Here is a 22,255-nt window from a genome sequence, read left to right on the forward strand (position 1 = left end):
GTGCCCGCCCCGGCCGCACTGGCGGCCCCGCGACCCTCGGCCCCGCCCCGCGCCCCGGGGACGCGGACCCGCCCGGACCCCCGGCGAGAACCGGCCCCTCGCCGTGGGGCTGCCCCCGGGCGGGGTCGCAGGGTTCGTTCCATGCAACAGCAGCATACCAAAAAAACCCGCTCAAAAAAAAACAAACAAACAAAAAAAACAAACAAAAAAAAAAAAAAAAAGGGGGAAATCTGCACATGAGGAACTGGAGACAAAGCAATGAAAAGTTTTTCAGGAAAACGTGTAAACCAGCACCTACTGCAGCTGCAGTGGCAAATTCTCGGCTGTGGTACTGCCAGGAGAGGTGTCTGCCTCCGGCTGCCAAGGAACATTCACCTCGGAACCCCAGCTTTGGGAGTGAGATAGCACCCAGCACCTGAATTCCAGAGGCTGTGGTCCTCGCCATTCCATTCCAGTATCCACATGCTGAGAAACACCACAAGGCAGTTTCCTTCCCAAAGCAAGTCAGATAAATAAATTTTCCTTTAATGAATGATGTATTAGCTTTTTGTTAAGAATCCTGCTTGGAGCAGTAGTTGGAATCAGTGTCGGACACTACAGCGGGGGTGTCCACAGGAGTATGTCCACTCTCTCCAGCCACTTGCTCTGGTCTGACATCAAACTCTGTGTCAGTAACCAGTGCTTCCTCCAGTCCTCAGCTGGCAGTAACTTAGAATCTTGGAATATCCAGAGCTGGAAGGGACCCACAGGGATCATCAGTCCAGCCCCTGGCCCTGCACAGCCACCCCACCAAGCCCACCCTGAGCATCCCTGAGAGCGCTGGCCAAACGCTCCTGGAGCTCTGGCAGCCTCGGGGCCGGGACCATTCCCTGGGGAGCCTGGGCAGTGCCAGCAGCCTCGGGGGAAGAACCTTTCCCTGAGCTCCATGCCAAGCCCTGGCACAGCTCCAGCCCTTCCTGGCCTCCTGTCCCTGGCCCAGAGCAGAGCTCAGCCCCTGCCCCTCTGCCTCCCCTCGGGAGGAGCTGCAGCCCCCGAGGAGCCTCCCCTCAGTCTCCTGTGCTGCAGCTGAACGAGCCAAGTGCCCTCAGCCGCTCCTCAGACCCTTCCCCAGCTCCGTGTCCCTCCTTGGGACACTCTCCAACAGCTTTGGGTCCTCCTGACCTTGTGGTGCCCAAAGTGCCCCCAGCACTGGAGGTGAGGCTGCCCCAGTGCAGAGCAGAGTGGGACAATCCCTCCCTGGGCCTGGTGCCCCCAGGACAGGGTGGCCCTTTGGGCTGCCAGGACACAGCAGTGACTCAGATCCAACTTGCCACTGACCAGGACCCCCAGGTCCCTTCCCACGGCGCTGCTCTCCAGCCTCTCATTCCCAGTCTGTCCCTGCCTCCAGGGCTGCCCCATCCCAGGGCAGGAACCAGCACTGGTTATCGTTAAACATCACATGGTTGGGTATTACTTACTGCCTTTTTTTTTTTCAAGTCAGGGCTAACTCACTCGTTTCAAACTCCCTCGTTTAAAAAGCAGCAGGAGATTGAGGGAGGATGTGAGACTTGTCAGGGATGCCAGGGAAGCCCACACCCCCACAACGGGCTGCAAACTGTCCAGACTCGGGAGTAGAAACTGGAAACAATTTCCAAGAGCCAGGTGCGCCTGTAGGTGCTGGGTTACATTTACTTTGTTTAAAAAGGTTTAAGATCCATGCGGGTGGAAGTGGTGTCTTTAATTTGATCGATGCTGAGCTTTGCCCTGAAGGCATTTCGGCTCCCCAGGGATTGGGGTGTGGTAGTTTATGTTGTCTCCTCTGGGCTCACAGGTAGGAAACGTCTCGCTCTGCCACTGCTGCTATTTTCTGCAATCTTGCACAAAAGAGATGGAAAACTTCCAATTCCCACTATTGATCAAACCCACACTATTTTCCATAAATGCACTTCCCTGCTTTTTTTATAATAAAAACACCCCAGACCTCAAATCCAGCTCAATTTATACTGTTGTAACCAAAAACTTGTAGTGATGTGGAGCTATGGAGTGCAAAAGGGAAACAAGCACAGTGAAACCTTCAGCAGTATTTTTTAAGAATGAACTAGCAGAGCTGGGAGCAAGTGGAGCTGTGGGTTTGGATGTGCAAGAGTGTCACAGCTAGTCTGTGGGAGGATCCCTGAATGTCCTCTGAACCTTGAGCTGAGGGTATCAGGAGGTAGAAAAACAGTTTTCACTGGCAGCCGGCACCGGTTTGTGGAAGGGAAACATTTACTCCTAGGACTGCGTGAAATGTTTGGGTAGAAATGAACTCTTGAGCTGAAGGGAAAATATTCCAGTGCTCCTCTGGGAACACTGCCAAGGTGAGGTATTTGCAGGTAGAACCACCAGCTGAAAGTGGATTCAGTTGCCAGAGACTCTGTGTTGCCCCAGGATGAGCAGATAATCCAAAAAAATCACCAAAATCAGTTGTTCTCAGACCTGGAAGGAACCAGCAGGATATCCTGACAAAAAAAACCCTCTTTATTTCACTCTGCAGGTATCCCTGGTTTGGAGCTTCCTACTCTGCATTCCCACAGCCAGCTGAGGAGCTTATTCCAAGCAGTATTGGCCACAGAATTCCCAACCCAGGAGCCCCAGCAGAGGCTCCTCCAGGAAAAGAGATCAACAGGGGCTGTGCAGACTCACAGTGCTGAGGTGGCTGCAGTGACAAAACCCTGTCCCATCTCCACCTGAACATCCCACAGAGGGAAGTGAAGTGGGGGCACCACCACAAGGACAAACACTTGGAAGAGGCAGGCAGGAATGCAAAACCTCCCTTTTCTTAGGGGCTGTTTCAAAGTTACATCATCAACCCGGAGCTGTAAATCCAAAGCTACCTCTGTGCCCTCTCCAGGTCTGGAAAAGAAAGCTGTTTCCCCCTCTGTCAGGTCATTGTTTTTTAATTTGTTCCTCTAACATATGTGGCATTCATAGCTCATTATGAAAACAATTAACTGTTAAAAGAGAGGCAAAGCTAGGATATTAAAAACTAGAAAGATCACCCATGCCACTTGAACAGTAATTATTTGAATTTTAACAGAGACTTGCCCAAGAATGCAGAAGGTATTTTCAAGAGTGTGTTTCTTGCTCTTGTAGCAAACGAAATATAGCAATTAAATCAGTTATACACTAATCCTATGGTTAATTAGCAACAAATATATCACTGGAAATGCTGCACGAAGAACAAGGAGCTGAACAATCCCCAAACAAATCCAAGGTCTGTACGCTCGTTGCTGTGCTGCCAGTGCACACAGCAGATTTTAAATATGTTTTCCTCCTTTCTGTATCTCATCTCACCTGCTGGGCACACCTCTACCACTGGGGCTGTGTAAAGGTGACTGTCACCACTGACTGGCAGCTCGGGGACATCAGGGTTCTCACAGGGATGGACACCACAGACCCCCAGCTTCAGGCTTCCCAAAGATCTCCAAGCCATGGGAACAGGTCACTCACCCACGGGAAAAAGGCAAAACCAGGGAATTTCTGAAGCAGCAGGTTACACCCATCCAGCCCAGGAGTGTCACACAGGTAGATTAAGAGGAGGGACTGAGCTGTGCAGACCTGAGGTTACAATCCTGCTGCTGTGCAAGGCTGACAGAACACCCACTTCCCAAGAATATCCACTTTCCAGACATAATTTGGCCAGAAATGGATCAGTATCCACACCCCTACGTATAGCAGAGGGCTGCTGTTGTCAAACCTGCACTCTCAGTACCCTGAGGTTAAGGTGAGGCTCTGGCCTCCTGCAGGTCAGTCAGGAGCACTGCTGGAGCAGGGATGGGACAGCCTGAGGAATCAGCCCCATTACCCCATTATTCCATATCCCAGGGAAGCTGCCCCAAGGCTGCCAGAGCTCCAGGAGCGTTTGGCCAGCGCTCTCAGGGATGCTCAGGGTGGGCTTGGTGGGGTGGCTGTGCAGGGATGGGGGCTGGACTGATGAACCCTGTGAGTCCCTTCCAACTCAGGATATTCCAGGATTCTGTGATTGCATCTTAGAGGACAGAGCAGAGCAGCAAAGGCAGTTTTTGCATGTGAAAATGATATTCTTTGCCCCCAGTTAATTAACAATGATGATGCTGAAGCAACAGTAAGAAATTTTACTGTTAATGAAGTAATCCAAGTGTCCTGCATAGTGCCACTGTTTGGGCAGGTTTTCCAACAGTTTTCCATAGAAACATCCCTGAGGGTGACACAGCCCTGACAGTGACACATGGGCAGCACAGCTACAACTGGGATTTTCCCCTAAAGAGATTCAAACCTTGCATTACAACCAAACATTCTAGTAAGACGAAATTGGGCACTAAGCAGAGAGAAAACAGTGACCCTGTTCTCACATAGAGGAAGTTTGTTTGTAAATTCTGGTCTTTGTGAAAAGGGATGAACTTTTCCCCCGAGTCTGAGTCATCTGTGACTGAGTGGCAGAGACCAGAGCAAAATAATCCTTGTTCTTCCTTTTTATAACAGCAAAAAACTCACACCTAAAGGGTTGTGGCAGGGGTTTTCTAACAGCTAAGAACTCTCACCTAAAGGACTGTGTTTGGGGGTAGTTTCATCACTAGTTTAAGTTCACAAATAAACAGATCTATGAATTGAGAATATAGATTCTTTTTCTACTTAAACCCCAAATTAAGAACTGCGCAGCTCTCTGAACCCCTGGTTTTCATCCTGGTACAAAGAAAGACACCCAGGATTTGGGGCCTGCCTTCCTCAAGTCCCTAGCCAGAAAAGCTTAAAAATAGACCATTTAAGGAGTCCATGAATTGATGATAAAAACCCCAAACCCTTTCTTTAAACTAAATTTCAGCAATATGTTACCATGAAACTCTGCAATATTGGCTGTGAAAAGTTAACTGTATCCATGAGGCCACAGTGATCCAGGAATGATGAGCCTAAAATCAACACATCCCTAAGAGTAGCTCAAGAGCTGTAATTGATAAAAATAAATCATCAAGCCCAGTATCCTAGCAGCCAGTGGTTGATTCCCGAGGAACCTGCACATGAGAAGAAGCAAACATGTGGCAGACCTGCCTTAGGACACAGAGTCCAAGAAGCTGAAGATGTAACACAGTGCCCAGAGCAGCTGTGGCTGCCCCTGGATCCCTGCAAGTGTCCAAGGCCAGGATGGACAAGGCTTGGAGCAACCTGGGATAGTGCCAGGTGTCCCAACCCAAACTAGTCTGTGACTCCATGATTCTGTAACCCAAAACCAAGCTAGGAGTCTGGTCTTAAGAATGTGGACTAAGAAGGTAACATACACACACACACACACACAAATCCCAAAACCCCAAGCCCCCCAAAAATCATTCACTTGGTTTATTTTGTACACCAGGTTAATAAACCACTCCCATCAAGGCAAGAGGTGCTGGGAAAGTGCTCAGAGGAAGTGGTCAATGAGGGTGAATTTGCTCACAGCTGTTCATGGGAGAGACAGACAGACAGACAGACCACAGCGTGTTGCAGAATCTGCACTGGGCATTTCAGGGTCACCCCAGCAGGTCTCAGTGGACGGATGGCTCCAGATACTCTCCAGCAATAAAATCCTACAACAAACACAGAGCAGTCGTTAAGCAGAGCTCCCTGCACAGTGCCACAGCAGCCAACATGAGACACTTCAGAAGCCTCCAGGATCCAGGCAGGAGGTTTCTGGTACAGGAGCTGATCCAGATGTGGGTGGGCAGGCCTGGAGTCCCTTTGGGAGGGAGCACAGGCCACCACAGACACATCCCCTTTCTCTGCTCCTCTTTCCAGACACACAAAGTTCTTACTTCAAGATGGGAAACACAGGCTGTTGGCTCAGGAATAGAGCTGTGTTCCTAATACTGATTATTTTTAGGGAAGGAAAGACCTTAGAAGGTAATTGAATTGCCTCTACACAACTTGAGAGATTTTCCACTTGAAAACTTTTCTCCATGCAGGTTGGATGGGGCTTGGAGCAGCCTGAGACAGTGGAAGGTGTCCCTGCCCATGGCAGGGGTGGGACTGAATGGGCTTTGAGAACCCTTCCCACCCAAACCATTGGGTGATTTTATGGTTCTATGACTTGACTGTAAACATCACAATGACCCAAAATGCTTCCAGTTCAGCTGACTTCCAAGTCAAGTTTCATTCCTCTCTTGGTTACAGAAGGATCTGTGGGGCAATACAAAGTTTGCACACAGTAAGTTGTTTAAACTGCAACAACTGTTGCTGAAAAAGGACTTTAAAAGTACTTTAAAAGGACTTAAAAAGTCTGTGCTTTCCAAATGGACTGACTTCCCTACAAAATACTGTGTACCTGGAACACAAATAGCTCATTAATCAACATTTAGATGTAACTGTTATTCTGACCAGAAGAAACAAACACTGAGGTGGACAGACTTTCCTCTGGTCTCAGAGTTTCTCCATTAGCATCCTTTAATGAATGGAAAAATCTTCCTGACTCCTTTCTATCTGCAGCAAGGAATAAAGAAATCCAAAGCCTGCCTCCTAGAAAGAATATGCAGTTAGAGCCCCTACAGAAGGATTATCTAATTGCTGCTCCAGCTTTAGGGATGGTCAGACTTTCAGAACATTCAGAACAGCATTTCTGATATGCATTTAACGAAGGAAAAGAACCAAAACCTTGAGAAAGAAAATCTTTCAAGGAATTTGTGGAATACAATAATCAGCTCTGAAAATTCAATTTACTTTTAATACCAGTTACAAGGAGCAGAAAGGAGTCTGAATTTGCCTAGTCATAAAACTAGTCCTGAGCTTGTAGCTCTTCTGCTCAAGAACAGAAGTAAACAGATACATCAGAAGTAAAAAAATTAGCTTGGTCTGATCTCTTAAGAACTGCATTATGTTGTGGAAAACCCACTGCATCCAAAATAATCACTTGAAAAACATATTCTAATGAGTATTTCATCGTTCTGGTGCTCTGTGAAGCTCCATTAAAATAAAAAGGAAAGAAAAAAAAGGAAAAAAGGGAAAAAAAAAAAAAAAAAGACTGTGCCCCAGGTAAAGAGGAAACTGTCAAAAACCCACTGTCACACCAGTGCAGGGTTATTGTGTTCAAGTGCTCTAGGCTAGGTTGGCCTGGACAGGGCTTGGAGCAACCTGGGATTGTGGAAGGTGTCCCTGCCTAAGGCAAGCTTTAAGGTCCTTCCAACCCAAACCCATCTGGGATTCTGTGATTTTATAATTCTATTGATTAAGCCAAGAGATGTACAAACAAAACTCACCATTAGAGGGAAGCTCAGTCTTCAGTTTTGTACTTGCCGCCGATGTAGGGAACGTACTGCAAGACCAGCTTCCAGTCTGTGGCCCAGATCACTCCAACGCCAGCCACACCACCCCATGTCACCAGGGTGGGGGTCCTAAAGGAGAGACACACATCCAGGTAAACAACAAATGACCACTGTGAAAGGCCTGGCAGATGCTCATGGCTGAGGCACCTGAGAAAGTCACTTTATCATCAGGAAAAGAGCTTAGAATTCCAGAATATCCTGAGTTGGAAGGGACCCACAGGGATCATCAGTGCAGCCCCTGTCCCTGCACAGCCACCCCACCAAACCCACCCTGAGCATCCCTGAGAGCACTGGCCAAACGCTCCTGGAGCTCTGGCAGCCTCGGGGCCGGGACCATTCCCTGGGGAGCCTGGGCAGTGCCAGCAGCCTCGGGGGGAAGAACCTTTCCCTGAGCTCCATGCCAAGCCCTGGCACAGCTCCAGCCCTTCCTGGCCTCCTGTCCCTGGCCCAGAGCAGAGCTCAGCCCCTGCCCCTCTGCCTCCCCTCGGGAGGAGCTGCAGCCCCCGAGGAGCCTCCCCTCAGTCTCCTGTGCTGCAGCTGAACGAGCCAAGTGCCCTCAGCCCCTCCTCAGCCCCTTCCCCAGCTCCGTGTCCCTCCTTGGGACACTCTCCAACAGCTTTGGGTCTTTCTGATCTTGTGGTGCCCAAACTGATCTTGTGGTGAGCAACTGAAACAACTTCATAGACAGGGAACAGCATTAGTCCACAGGGAAGCCAAGATATTTGACTGGAAAAAGCTCATAGTCTTTTACTTAAAGAGACTACTGCACAGCAAAGAGAAGATACACCGCTATATACTGCTGCAGCCGCATCCCGTCGTTTGCAAACACTTCTGCCCCGTCATTTTGCCTCCCACAGGCCTGCAAAGGCACCCACGGCACTGCTGTATTTACGTACGTGAAATAGCCAGCGCCGGGTGGGCCGCAAGCCCTTTCCCCGGCTCCTCGCCCCCTCAGCCCGGCCCGAGCCCTCTCCGCACCCCAGCACCATCCCCAGCACCATCCCCAGCGACCCTCACAGGGCGCGGAGTGAACGGGAAGGCCTCGAGCAGGGCTTCAGGAAGGGGTCGGGATGCCCTTCACACTCCCACAGTGCGCGCTGAGTGCGCGGCCGTGCCCGGAGGACGCGGCGAGGGGAGCGCGGAGCCTCGGGCCGGGCGGACAGACCCGGGCGGGGCGAGCAGAGCCCGGGTCGGAGCGGACAGAGAGCCCCGGGTGGAAGCGGGCAGGCCCAGCCAGCCCCACGCGGCGTGAACAGCCCGGTAGCTCCTCACCAGGTCCGCAGCAGCTGCGCGTAGCGCGGCCCCAGCAGCTGGCTCAACATGGCGCCGCCTCACTCAAAGTGACCCCGGGCGGCGGAGGGGCCGTTCCGCGCATGCGCGGGGCTGGAGCGGGGCGGGGCTGCAGCGGAGCGGGCCCCGCTCGGGAGTGGGGGCTCCGCGCGGGCCCTGAGGGGACACGGGCCGCCCCGAGGGGACAGGGGCCACCCCGAGGGGACAGGGGCCACCCTGAGGGGACACGGGCCGCCCCGAGGGGACACGGGCCGCCCCGAGGGGACAGGGGCCACCCCGAGGGGACAGGGGCCGCCCCGAGGGGACAGGGGCCACCCCGAGGGGACAGGGGCCACCCTGAGGGGACACGGGCCGCCCCGAGGGGACACGGGCCGCCCCGAGGGGACACGGGCCGCCCTGGGGGTACAGGGGCCACCCTGAGGGGACACGGGCCGCCCTGGGGGTACAGGGGCCACCCTGAGGGGACACGGGCCGCCCTGGGGGTACAGGGGCCACCCTGGGGGTACAGGGGCCACCCTGAGGGGACACGGGCCGCCCTGGGGGTACAGGGGCCACCCTGGGGGTACAGGGGCCGCCCTGAGGGGACACGGGCCGCCCTGGGGGTACAGGGGGCACCCTGGGGGTACAGGGGCCGCCCTGAGGGGACAGGGGCCCTGAGGGGACACGGGCACTAAGAAAACAGCCAAGAGGACGGACTGTTGCCACGCTGGAGAGGGGACACCAGCCCAGATGGGACACAGGGCTTGATGGGACACGAGCCCTGAGAGGACAGGCTTGTCTCTGTGCTGGAGGGGGGACACGAGCCCTGAGGGGACACGGGCCAAGGGGACAGGCTGTCCCCACACTGGAGGGAGGACAGCAGCTGCCCTGGGGGAACAGGCTGCTCGTGCACTGGAGAGGGGACATGAGGCCTGTCTTTGCACCAGAGAGAACACGGGCCCTGAGGGAACAGGATGTCCCCAGGCTGGAGAGGGGACACGGGCCCTGAGGGGTGGCAGTGTTCCCGCACTGAGCTGGGATTGCTTCTCAGCCTCTTGTGCTGGAGGGACGTGCCCCCTTCCCAAAGTGGTTCCCCCATAGCCCGTCAGTGTCCCCGCAAACCGTCCTGTCACGGCCACTCCATCTCCCCCAACAGGAGAGGGAGTTTTCAGCCAGGTTTTTCAGGAGAGGGTCAAAATCACCATCAATTCCATAATGTTCCCCAGGCTCTGCTCAGAGCCTGCTCAGCCTCTTGTGAACATGCAGGAGGAACTCTGGAACAGACACCCCAGAGCAGCTGTGGCTGCCCCTGGATCCCTGGCAGCGCCCAAGGCCAGGCTGGACAGGGCTTGGAGGAACCTGGGATGGTGGAAGGTGTCCCTGCCCATGGGATGAGCTTTAAGATCCCTTAGAACCCAAACCATTCCATGATTCTGTGATTGTCTAGCAGTGCGAGCATGACATGATGGTAGTGTGGTAGTCTCATCCCAGCTCATCTCAAGCTGATAGTGACTCATCTCCAGGGAGGGAGTGCTGGCACTTGGTGGCCACTGCCCAGCTATTAGGGAGCTGTATGCTCTCAGCAGCTCCTCTGTGCTGCTCCTTGCTCCTGTCCTCACCAGCTCTCCCAGCTCAAGCCTGCTCTGGTCACCGGCACTCATCTGCTTTATGCTCCACCTTGTGCATTTGTTGAGCATCCACCTTCCAGGCTGCTCCCAAGCCCACACTTCTCCCTCGTCTGGATCTGAGTTGTAAACAGCTGGCACAGGCTGCGCAGGGCAGTGGTGCAGTCGCCATCCCTAGAAGCATTAAAAAAATATGTGGATGTGGCTCTTGAAGACATGTCAGTGCTGCCAGGTTAATGGTTGGGCTGGATGATCTTCAAAGTCTTTCTCAATTTTAATGATTCTGTGATTTTATGGTGGAGTCTAAGGAAGGACTGTCATTCCATGCACCCAGAGCAGCTTGGGAAGGGCAGAGCTGCCTCACTGCTGAGAGAAGGCACCCAAGGCTAAGGGAGATTTAACCAGCCCCTGCCAGAGCCACTTCTCAGTTAGTCTGGACTGTTTGTCCTGATCTCTGCGGACAAGCCTCGAGCCAGAGCAGCACTGTGGAACACAGGCAGCAAGCCTGGGGAAGGAAGGCTGCTTCCAGGCAGATGCCTTGGCTCTGGAAGTGTCCAAAGGCAGGTTGGATGGAGCTTGTGGTCCAATGGAAGGTGTCCCTACTTGTGGCAGGGCGTGGAATGAGATGGGCTTTATGGTCCTTTCCAACCCAAATCAACCTGTAATTCTGTGAAAGTCCTTGGAGCCCGGAGGGCAGGAGAATGGGGCCAGGTGGGGTCGGGCTCTGTTCCCAGGGAGCAAAGGACAGGATGAGAGGAAACGGCCCCAGGTTGTGCCAGGGAAGGTTTAGGTTGGATATTAGGAGTAATTTCTCCCCAAAGAGGATTGTCAGGTACTGGAACAGGCTGCCCGGGGCAGAAGGGTGAAGTCACCATCCCTGGAAGTGTTTGAACAATGGATGTGGTGCTTGGGACATGGGTTAGTGCTGAACTGACTGTTGGACTCAATGATCTTAAAGGTCTTTTTCAACCTTAATGACTCTGATTTGATGAATTTCTCCCATCACCAGTCTGTGCTGGGCTCCTGGATGGACTGGGGGCATTTAAGTGGATTTAACCGGATTTAAGTGGATTTTTTGTGGGTGCTCCCAGGGGCAGAGGCAAGGAAACAACAGTGATGCAGGGGGCAGGATCCACACCCAGAGCAAGTGTCTGAAAACCTGTCTGGTGTTTTCTTTTGTTTTTTAGTACAATGCAAAGCCTTTATTCCAACTTTTCATTCCTAGGGATACAACATCTGAAGGACACATATGGGGATAAAAAAAAGTAATATTGTTATAAAATGTCACATTTATTGCTACATTACTGTTATATACAGGACAGTTCTCAAAATCTACTTTAAAAAAGTTAGGATTATTTAAAAATTCCAAATAATCCAGCCAGCTGTTTTGACACTTGTATAAAATTATTTAAAAAAATGAAAACAATTCATATCTTGAGGCACTCAGAAACACAATTTCATCCCCCAATTGTGATTCATTTCAAAGAGCAATGCATTTCCCACCCCCAAATACTTTATTTTTTTTTTTTTGCTGGGTTAGGCATATATATATATATATTTACTATATATATAGTTCAAAACTATAATGTGTATCTGATTTAAGAACAAGGATTTCAGCCACTTAAGTACATCTGGATTTACAGATAGGCAGCATAAACATCAAAAGCAAGGACCATTTTTTAATTTTAAAGGCCAAAAACCAAAAACAACCCATAACTTTCTACAGGGTTAAAAATAAACAACTTCTGCAGGCATCTCCCATCTGCTCTCCCACCCCCCATTCCTACAAAAATATAAAGAACATCCCAGGAATGCTTTGTTTCCCCAGAGAGCTGGAGCCCTCGGCACCCAACGGGTCATTCCCAGCGCTGGGATCGTCCCTGTCCTGCCTCGCCAGGTGCCTCTTTCCCCTCTCCTGGCACAGGAACAGAGGCTGCTGTGTGGCTTCCCACGGCTCCTTCCCTCCCAGGTGGCTCCATGGTACAAGGCTTGCTCAGAAGTTGGTGGGTTCAAGTGATTTGGGAAGACGTGGCCCTGGCGAGGGGAACCCGCGGTGTCCCCAGCTCGCTGCCTCCAGGAGCTCCACGCTGGCCAGGCACGGCCCAGGGATGCAGGGCACGGGGATGCTCTTTGGCCAAAGGCCTCGGTACCAGGACACCCCCTTTGGAAGCAGAAACCCCTTTGCTCTCCTGAGCTGGGCTGAGATGTCCCAGGGTGAGTGTTACGGCCTCGCCCTCCACCACAGCACGGGCTTGGCTGGGCCAGGGTGGGAATGGGGAGTCCTAAGGAGCAGGAGGGGTACAAAACCAGGGGAACAGAGATACCAACGTGGAGACCCACGACAGGAGTGCACTTGGCCCGGAGCTGGGCTGCAGATGGACACTCAAGGTTTGGCAGGAGGTCACGAGGAGCCTGCACCACCCTCCTGAGCAGAGCCCCCCTCCCTGTGGGAGCCCTTCAGGCCAAGGCACAGCCGTGCTGGCTCCCCAAAAGGGCTCAATTGTCCTGGAAATCAAAGTACAGAGCACCAGGTCCCCTGACGCCTGCCCCAAGGGCAGGGAGAGGCAGCTGTGCTGTGGGACACTGGCAGCACCCACCCCCCAAATCCTCCTGCCTGCACCCAGCTGATGGGCAGCTGCTGGCATGGGCTGCCCCTCTGCAAAGGGAAACAGCTCCGAGATGCTGGCTGGAGAGATTGGGGAGCATGGGAAGAAGGGAAACACCCCTTCAGGCTGGGGTGGCTGAAGTTAGAGCAGCCTCAGCCAAGCCTGAGGCTCAGGTGTTGGAACAGAGCAGTCTGGGCAGCAGCAAGGTGGAACAGAGCTTCTCCTTTCAGGGGGCTGGAGGATGAAGGATGCTGGCAGAGCCCTACCAGCATTGAGCAGAAGGCACAGGAGGATGAAGGGTGCGTGGAGGAGCCTCAGGACCAGGCCCTGCCCCCTCCAGTTCAGTGCTCAGTATGAGCTGGGTGTTCCTATAGTCTCATCTGCCCCCTCCCAGCTCCAGAGCATAGGTGTCAAAATGGAGCTGCCAGGAATGAAGCTGGACCCTGAGGGCACAGGGAGCAGGAAACACGGACAAGAGCAGAGAGAACGGGCTGGGCTGGGATCTGCAGAGCCCCGGAAGAGGGGACAGGGATAAGATTTGCATAGGATTTTTAACAGGGCAAAGACCTTGTGCAAGCTCAGGGTACAGAAAACAGGCCTTGCTATTGCTGGTGTTGGGCAGGAATGGGGGAGTCCAGTGGCCAGGGCTTGCTCTGGGTTAGCCAGCACTGCAGGCAGGGGCTGAAGGCTTGTTGTGGCTCACCTCCATCCCCAGCTTTGCTTCACCTCCCAGAGCCCAGGGATGGAACTGGAGCTGGCCCAGGCTCCCCACTACAGCACAGCGGGGCCTGCAAGACTTTCCACTGGCCACAAAGTTGGCAGCAAAGCTCAAGGGGTGCAGGGGATTGGGGGTTTCCAAGCCTGCTATTTCTCAAGCCTCCACAACTGGAACCACCCAGTAAGGGCCCAAAGGCTCTGCTGGCTTCAGTGGGGACACTGGTGAGACACAAAGGACCTTGGAGTGCAGTTTCTGCCCCGACTCTGGAATTACAGCCTCCTGAGGAAACCACAGCTTGAGTCTGTCCTTCCTGCCAACACACCTCTGGGGGCCAGCTGTGAAAGCAGGGGAGCAGAGAGCTGCTGGCTGGGGCTGTGAGTCGATCTGACAAGGGGTCACGGGCAGGAGTGACTGCCACACAGCTGGAATTCTGCTCCCTGGGGCTGTGAGCAGGAGCAGCCACGCTGCCACCACTGCCTGAGCACCAACCCATGGGAGGCTGCAGCTGCTTTGCTTTGGGGAAAAGGCAGGTGAAAAGGGAGAAGACAAAAATCTGCAATGTTACTGTTCATAGACCGGATTCCAGATGCTCCCCAGTAGTGTGGCATGCACAGCTCGTGTGCAGGGAGGCGGGGGCTGCCTGAGCAGGGCAACAGGAGGCCCCTGGGCTGGGGACACAGGAAATGTCCCATGGCAGTGTCCCAGGTCTGCTGCTTCACTGATGCAGCCTGGGGAAAGAGGAACAAGAAGCTGCACAGAAGGGGAGGAAGCACCCCATCTGATGAAGGAAGCTTTGGGGGGGCTCAGTGGCCCCCAAAGAGGAGGGCACATGTCCCCAGGAGCAGCCATGCAAGCAAAGGCTGAGAGAGGAAGGAGAAAATGGAATAAATGGCACCGTACAGCATTGTCACCCCCACGTGACACCTCTCCTGGCAGCACCACTGCTGTGGGGGACACACAGACAGGCAGAGGAGCAGGTCTGGGGATCTGTAAGATCCCAAGTGGAATGGAGCAGAGCTGTGGGCTGGGGAGGGTGCAGACCTGGCCCTCGCTGACCAGACCTAAAGACAAGAATTTCATTGCTACAGGGTGACATTTCAGGGCTGGGCTGCTGGTATTTTGGGGACAGCACCAGGCAATGGTTGTTTTTAGAAAAGCCACTTTCCCTGGCAGGTTAGAGGCACCATGTTCACACTGAGCCAAACACATTGGCAAGACAAAGGAATTTTTCCTTGCTGCTCTTCCCAATTGTTCCCTGAGCACCTGGAAAACAGAGATGCCACTGAAGCAAAACTGGGCTGGCATACAAAGCTGTCACCCTGTGCCATCGAGGCAACTCCAGGGACAGCACTGCCATCCCCTACATTGTGCTTTTGAGATGATCTCTCCAAACCCTGGCTCTGAGGGCTTGTGCTCAAGGACCTTCACCCAAGCCTTGCCATGGAAGGAAGTTGGCTGGACTTGCTGTCAAAGTAAATCTTAAACCACCTAAATGCAGCTGAAAAGCCCCATTTTTGTTGCAATGCCTGGGGATTCAGGGATGGTGAGAAAGGCTCTGGCTCATCACGATTCCTCCTTGGCCTGCAGGTCTAGGAGGGGATAAAGAAGTTCAGCAAATTTGTGAACAACTCACAAATCTTCTCAGGTTTCCAATTTTGTTGAATTTATGGATTTTTCTTGACTAGTCCCTTTAAGTCCAGTTGTCCATTACTGCCACCTCCAATTCTTGGGGCAAAATCAAAGGGTTTGTGAACCACTTTTAAATATTTTTTTTTGTAGGGTTTCAAGCTTTCCAGGGCTGGGACACTGCTCCATCCCTCCTGCCCTGGGACAGGGGCACTGAGCCTGCCAAAACCCCTGAGCAGTGGGTACTTTGCAGCCCCAGCACTCTCACCAATAGAGCAGGAACTCCCATGGATGAAACAAAAAGCAGCTGCTGAGCCCTCCAATTTGCACTCCAGAGCATGAATGGGAGTCAAGGCTGCCACACATGGAGGAACACCGCATCCATCTCCCTGCCCACTGCTTCAGCACCCAGAATAGCCCCAGGGAGGGAAGTGGCAAACTTGAGCTGAGCATTTGAGGCTAAAATGTGTCTGTTGACACAGGCAAGAAGCACCTGGGTTACTGGAACCACTGAGTTTCCTGCCCTTCCCAGGAACAGAGCTGGGGCTGCTGAGCTCTCACCATGCAGAAGGAATGGTGGGAGCAGCAAGCTGGGGAAAGGCAGGAGCACCCAAAAGCTCCAGACTGATGGTTGGATGATGGGGAGCCCCAGGGCAGGGCCAGGGGCAGCAGGGACAGCCCCATCCTGCCCTGGCACTTGGAGTGGCTCAGCTTGGAGCTGCCACAGGGGCTGAGGCCACAGTGCCCACTCGTGGGTGGGAGATAAGCACTGCCCTGAGCACTTCCAGCAGGGTTTGCCAGAGCACAAAGCATGTGGAGGAGCACCAGGTTATGCCAAGAGCCTGGGGTTGCTGGGAAGTGCCACAGGACCTAATCCTGTTTGCCAGTCCCTCCCTTTCCCCATGCCAAAGCAACACAGCTTCCCCAGGAGCCCAGGCTGGAGCAGCACAGGGAGAGATGGAGCCTGCAGGGGAGAGGGGAGTTCCCCACATCCCCCCAGACCAGTAGCCATGTCTCGTGCACCATCCTGCCTGACTGGGCTCTGCAGAGCTGGGAAGAACCAGGCACAAAATGTTTCACAAGGGGAAGGAGAGGGAAGAAATAAGAGCAAATTCCCAGTGGATGTTTTTCCATGGCCATCTCCAGGCCAGCTGCTGCAGCTCAGCACTGCCCAGCACCTCTTGTTTGCTCCACACCTCCAGGGCACCCAGAGGGGCTGCCAAGGATCCTCCTCCTGCTGGGCACACCAGAGTGGTCTGGAGTGACTGGGAATCCCTTGGAGTGAAGGGACAGCTGGCCCAGTTTGGCTGCTGGACACACGGACAGGAGCTCCTGCTGTCCTCCTTCCCAGTGCCAAGAGAGGAGCCCATGTGCAGGTGATGGTGGCCATTCACATCCCACGGCACAGTGCTGAGCTCAGTTTGCCTCTGAGGATGCCTGGGAGCTGTGACAGCAGGTGACAGCAGGTGACAGCGGGGTGTGAAGCCACCCCTCTCCCCGAGCCAGCATTTTGCATTTCCGATGGCGGCGGCTCCATTGCAAGAAGGGATCCTGCTGCTGCTCATGGCTTTGCCCAGCTGGAGTGAGCCAGGCCGCTGCTCCTCTCCTGCCTCCAGCACCTCAGTCTGCTGCTGCCTGCCTTCCTTATCCCACCGCTGCTCCGTGCTCCGGCTGCCTCTGCCTCTTCCCAGTGCTCCAGCTTTGTTCACTTGGTCTTTGTTCAGTGCTGCTCCTGGAAGTGCCTCTGGCAGCTCTGGCCTGTGGGAACAGGCGCTTCCCTCATGCATCCCTTGCTGCTCTGCTCACCTGGAAGCACCTCAGTTCCTTCTCCTCCACCCGGGGCTGCTCTCTCCCAGCAGCTCATCCTCCCCACGGCGACGCTCCGGAACAGCCGTGGGCCACGTCCTGTCCCCCGTGGGGCCTTGGGACCTCTGGGAACAAAGCAAAGCTCGCCGAGCCCCTCAGTCACTGCCCGGGGGGAGCGGGAGCACTGCTGCCACTCGCTTTGCTGTTTAACTTCCTTTTCCCAAATCAGAAGTGGCCGAAGAAAAGAGATGGTGAATTCAGCACGAGTTTGTTTTTTGTCATGGAAGGTACAAGCCAGGCAAGGAAGAACATTCCCTCACTGTGGCTACATTCGCTTTTAGTGGCTTTCTGAGCCGAATCTGAGAATTCCTCTCTTTATATCCAGTCTCTCTTAATACAATTTTAATATTCTGGTTGATCCTAAAGATGCAACGTTAACTATAGAAACAGCAGCAGAAAAGCGGAGGGTACAAGACATGTTTTTATACAAAAAAAAATTTTTTTGTTGCTTACAAAACATATGCAAAAGAAGCTAAAAAAACCAAAAGGCATTGCTATTTGTTCTACATAAAAAATCTCATAACTAAGGTTCTTTTTTTTTAAAAAAGAAATATCAAGCTTAGGCACAATTTTGCTGCTGGCTGCTTGTGAACAAGCCAAGAGAACACGCCACCCCCTCCTAACTGAGTGATATGTATTGACTGTTCTGCACTTTATACTTAAGGCAATTTTTTGTTTCCGTTTTGTTTCTGACAAAGTGTTTTTTCCACCCCTTACGTCACGCCAGGATCCGTCTGCGTGTGTCAGTATGAGCAGTACTACAGTTTATGGTTCAACAGGGTTGCAGGTCACACCGAGGGTTTTCTTCCTACAGATCTCCGTATCCAGAGGAACAAAAAGATCTACAAATAAAATAAAATAAAAATAAAAAAAAAAGAAAAGTCTGAAGTGATAGAGGCCCAAATGAGAATAAAACTGTGCTCCTTGCACAGGGGGCCCAAGGCTCCTGCTGCAGCTTGTCCCCGCAGGGCTGGGCAGGGCTGCAGCTGAGCTTTGTCTCTGTTTTGGTCAGGCCATCCCCAGGCACCCACTGGGGCAGGGGACACCAAGGGACTGTGGCCTCTCCATACACTCCATGGGATCAGCTCCTGACCTACCACTCCTGGATCTGCTCAAACCCCCCATCATCTCTGCACTGCTCAGATGCTCCTAGGGTCCCTTAAAAATGGGAACAGCCCATGGGAGCCTGTGCCTGCCACATCCTCACCAGGGGATTTTCACCTTCTCTGACTCTCTTGGCATTTCTGGGACCTGCCATTCCCTCTCATAGAGCCACAAGGAAAAGGAATTGCTGGTTTCCAGCAGCCAGCTGGGGCAGGACTGGGAGGTGCAGAGCAGAGCTGGGCCCACCCAGAGAGCTCCAACCCCCCCATCCCAGCTATAGGGCTGCCACTCTCCTGTGGGCCAGAGGCTTTGGATGTCCATGGGGCACGTACACACAGAGAGAATCATGGAATGGGTTGGGCTGGAAGAGACCTTAAAGTTCATCTTATTCCAGCCCTTGCTGGAATAAGTGGGCAGGGACACCTTCCACTATCCCAGGGTGCTCCAAGCCCCTCCAACCTGGCCTTGAACACTTCAGGGATGGGGCAGCCACAGCTGCTCTGGGCACCTGTGCCAGGCCTTGCACACATTCAAGTCATTGGTTTCAGGGAAATGAAGCAGAGCCGTGGCTGCTGCTGAGGGAGTGGGGCTGACCAGCCAGAGCAGAGCAGGGCATGGGCACAGGGCTGGACCCAGGCTGGGATGTGGGATCAAAGGTGGGGACCAGTACCTTTACATGTGTCCAACAGGGTTGTGACCGTCTCCTAGACCAGGATGTGAAGCTGACAGTGTCATCTGGGGGTCTCCTACCACTCCGGACACTTTCTCTTCTTCCCGACGCTTCAAGCAGGCCGCTTTTGGGTTCAGATTGCGCTCTGTGCCCAAAACAGCAAGGGAGGGGAGCAACCTCAGTCTGGGCAACAGCATCACCCCTGGCAGCAGCATCCCAGAGGGACAGCAGGGACCATCCCAGGCAGGCCTGTGTGAGGAGATGAGCTCCGTGCAGCGCTCGCTGCTGCCCGCAGTCCCTGCAGGATCCTGCCAGGCCCCTGCTCGAGCAGAACCCCAGGCCCAGCTGCCTCCCCACTTCAGCATGGAGTCATGGAATGGTTTGGGTTGGAAGGAATATTAAAGTCCATCTTGTTCCAACCCCTGCCCTGGCAGGGACACCTTCCACTATCCCAGAGTGCTCCAAGCCCTGTCCAGCCTGGCCTTGGACACTGCCAGGGATCCAGGGGCAGCCACAGCTGCTCTGGGCAGCCTGTGCCAGGGCATCTCCATGTGCTTGTTACAGGAACCCCCAAGTGCCTCAGGCAGCACTCAGAGTTGAGGACTGAATTTTCCAAAGCTGCATAATGGGATCCAAGTGCCAAATTATATTAAGCATGACCAGAGAGAGAGAGGAGCCTCAAATCCACCCCGGGCCGGGGCTGGGGAGAGCTCAGCAGCCAGAGGTGCTGCTGGCGCTGCAAGCACACAGCTCAGACTGAAAGCAGGAGTCAGGACAGAGCAGCACGAGCATGCAGAGACAGGGGGAGAGACAGGCCCCGAAATGCACCTGCCAGCGGTACCATACCTCGTACTTGCTGCTCCAGGCCCAGAATGACCTGCACCGCTTGCTGCAGGATGATCAGTTTGGTCTGTGCTTTGTCCGTTTTTAAGTGCATCTGGCACATGCGTCCCAGTTCTTTAAAGGCCTCGTTAATGTCCCGCACGCGCACCCTTTCCCTGGCGTTATTGGCCATTCTCCTCTCCCGGTCCCTCAGATCTTTGTCCTCCAGTGACAAGGCCTCGTCTGTACTGCTGGGTTCATAGCACCACAGGGGTTAGTCAGGGGGTGCCACCGAGGGGGGCTCTATGTTGCCGTGCTGGAAGTGCTCCGGGTGTCCACTGGAAATGGCCCAAACGGCCTCACTTTGCAAAGCCAATTCCTCTGGGTGCTTCCCAGAGCAGCCCAGGCTGTGTCACCTCTGCGAGCCCAGGGAAGGTGCTGCCAGCACAGGGCCAGGTGCCCAGGGGGCTGGAGGGGTCACTGGGGGCAAGGCTGGGCATTGATGCAGCATCACCCACCAACACCTCCTACCCTCAGCAAAATTTGCCTTCCTGTTTGTTTTCAACTGAAAACTCGAAGACTGGGGGAGGCTCTCTGCCAAAAACATCAGGTTTGTCCCCCATGGAAAGATTTTGGCAGGAAGCAAATCCTTCTTTGTAAGAATACTTCCCGAATTCCATCTGCAGCTTCCAATGCTGGTGTTTGGAGCAGTGGTGCTGCAGCAGCAGGAGCAGCCTGGCCTGGCACCCTCTTAGGGGCCAGGGCAGCATTGGGAGTAGGAGCCAGGGCTACTCTGAGGATCAGAGTACTCGGATGCAGACACTGAATCCCAATCATTCCACACAGACAAAAGCCTGCCAGAAGGGGTGATTTTTTTTTCCAGGCACAGTCAGAAGCTCTGGGAGAGCCCCCACTGCTGACATCACCCCAGGATGCCCGACACAGGCAGGGATGGGGGAAGCAAAGTTGTACTGGCAGCATCTTGAACCGAGGCCTCGCCCATCCCCTTGAAAACCTCAATTTAAGCCCAGACGACCTTCTCCCCCAGAGCAAAACTTGCAGGAAGACACCTATCTGTCCGGACACTGGGACAGCCTGTGGCCTCGGGCTCCTGGGGGGCCACGTGGGGATAAGCCTTTAGCAAAGAGGGGCCGCAGAGTCAGAGCTCTCCTAGAGAGCCTCCGGACAGTGCACGGCCACGTGAAGGGGGAGCAGGGGCTCCCTGGGCAAGCACTGCCTGTGTGGGACAGAGGGCTGCCCACTGGCCCTGCTGCACCCTCTCCTCACTGCCTTGTCTCTGCCTGTGTCCCCTCCTCACTGTCCCAGCTGGCACTGCCACCTCCTCTCCACATGCCCAGCACAGGTGTGGGGACAGGGCCATCCTGGCACCTGTGCCCCCACACAGGACCCCAGATCCTTCCTCCAGCACAGGCTGGTGGCTGCAGGTCCTTGCTGGTGGCCAGTCTGGCTGGTGGCTCCCCCAGCAGCGACAAGGCTTGGATGTCACACCTGGGCAGGACAGAGCTGTGTCCCCACCACCGTCACGTACCACTGGCAGCTTGCACTGTGTGAGGATGGCATGCTTAGGCTGCCTTTTGCCCCTGGGGGTCATCAGCAGAGGTGACCCCTGGGGGTCTCCTCCTTTCCCTTCCTGCAGCTGCTGTGGCAGTGGGAGGATCCTGGCAGCCCCCCTGGGCACACAGGGACCTGGTGGCAGTGCTGCCAGAGGGGGTGTGAGGGTGGGATTCTTTCCTGGAAAGCAGCACAAACCCAAGGAGGGGACACTGCCTGTCTGCACTATTTGCTGAGGGAGCCTGCAGGGCTCAGCCACCTCTCTGGCTGCCTCCAGGAAGGGTTTAAAAAGGGACAAGCGTGGGAGACCAAAATGAACACGGTGCCAACTCTGCCTAAGCCCTGCCCCACCCTCGATCCTGCCTGGGATCCGTGAGCAGCAAGTACAAGGTAGAGTGGGACCACCGAGAGGTCACGGCTGGGGCATGTCTGTAGGAGATTGGAAAGAACAGAACCAAAAAGTAAAAACTTGAAATAAAAAAAAAAAAATCAAAAGGAAGGGGAAATTAAAAAAGAAGACAGGAAAAAATATACATGTTATGAAAGGCAAAAAATTACAAACTGAAGAGAGGCACAAAGGACTCCAACATCAAGGCACAGCAAGGCCAGCAGAGAGGAGCACAGGCAGGCACAGCCCCCGACGCGTGTTACACAGCTCTGCAGAGAGAAAGGGGGGTTAACCTGCCCCGGGCCGCTGCAGGCGGAGCAGGGCCGGGCAGGAGCATGCACTGCGGGATGCGGGACAAAGCAGCCACGTCCTGGGCGGGCCAGCCGGGCCAGCCACCCTCCTTCCCTCCCTGCCATGGGTGCACACGCGCTCTGAGGGTGTCCCGGGGAGGGCAGAGGCTGCAGGCACCCGCTGGCAGCTCCAGGCTCAGAATGCACACTGCTCCCAGCCTGTGGTGGATACCAGTGCAGGCAGCGAGGGCTGGGGGCATCCCACTGCCCTGGCACAGCTCCCGTGGCCCCAGGGCTTTGCCAGGTGCCACACTGCGGGGACAGGAGCACAGAGCCCCGTCAGGCACACAGGCTCTGTGCTCAGAGCAGCCCTTGGAGACAGCAGAGCTGGACCCCTCTGGGAGATTCTCTAGTGG

General features: G+C 54.2%; 2 protein-coding genes across 9 annotated transcripts in view; both read right to left on the reverse strand.

Moving 5' to 3' along the window:
* Window positions 1-5,313: 5,313 nt before the first annotated feature.
* LOC128800627 (cytochrome b-c1 complex subunit 10) lies at window positions 5,314-8,663 on the reverse strand. The gene is made up of 3 exons (XM_053965960.1): window positions 8,556-8,663; window positions 7,218-7,352; window positions 5,314-5,555 (listed from the first exon to the last, which is right to left on the reverse strand). The coding sequence occupies exons 1-2, from the start codon at window positions 8,603-8,605 to the stop codon at window positions 7,232-7,234; spliced, it is 171 nt and encodes a 56-aa protein (XP_053821935.1). The 5' UTR covers window positions 8,606-8,663; the 3' UTR covers window positions 5,314-5,555; window positions 7,218-7,231.
* Window positions 8,664-11,339: 2,676 nt separating this feature from the next.
* TCF3 (transcription factor 3) overlaps window positions 11,340-22,255 on the reverse strand; it is an 84,001-nt gene continuing 73,085 nt past the window's right edge. For 4 of the 8 annotated variants that reach the window (XM_053965653.1, XM_053965647.1, XM_053965649.1 and 1 more), the window contains 2 exons: window positions 18,768-18,912; window positions 11,340-17,835 (listed from right to left, as the gene is read on the reverse strand). In XM_053965653.1, the coding sequence (XP_053821628.1) occupies window positions 18,770-18,912 (143 nt within the window). In that variant the 3' untranslated portion in view covers window positions 11,340-17,835; window positions 18,768-18,769. Of the gene's footprint in view, window positions 17,836-18,767; window positions 18,913-19,613; window positions 19,841-22,255 lie in introns of all 8 variants that reach the window. The other 4 variants (XM_053965652.1, XM_053965650.1, XM_053965651.1 and 1 more) reach the window with 2 other exon arrangements.

This window comes from Vidua chalybeata, chromosome 27 (assembly GCF_026979565.1).
Source record: "Vidua chalybeata isolate OUT-0048 chromosome 27, bVidCha1 merged haplotype, whole genome shotgun sequence".
Lineage (NCBI taxonomy): Eukaryota > Metazoa > Chordata > Aves > Passeriformes > Viduidae > Vidua > Vidua chalybeata.

Bases quoted from the DNA above. Each gene is read 5' to 3' on its own strand.
- LOC128800627 (XM_053965960.1), bottom strand. From the start codon at position 8,605: ATGTTGAGCCAGCTGCTGGGGCCGCGCTACGCGCAGCTGCTGCGGACC. The intron at 7,353-8,555 runs GTGAGGAGCTAC...TCTCTCCTTTAG, and splicing joins GCGCAGCTGCTGCGGACCTG to GACCCCCACCCTGGTGACAT.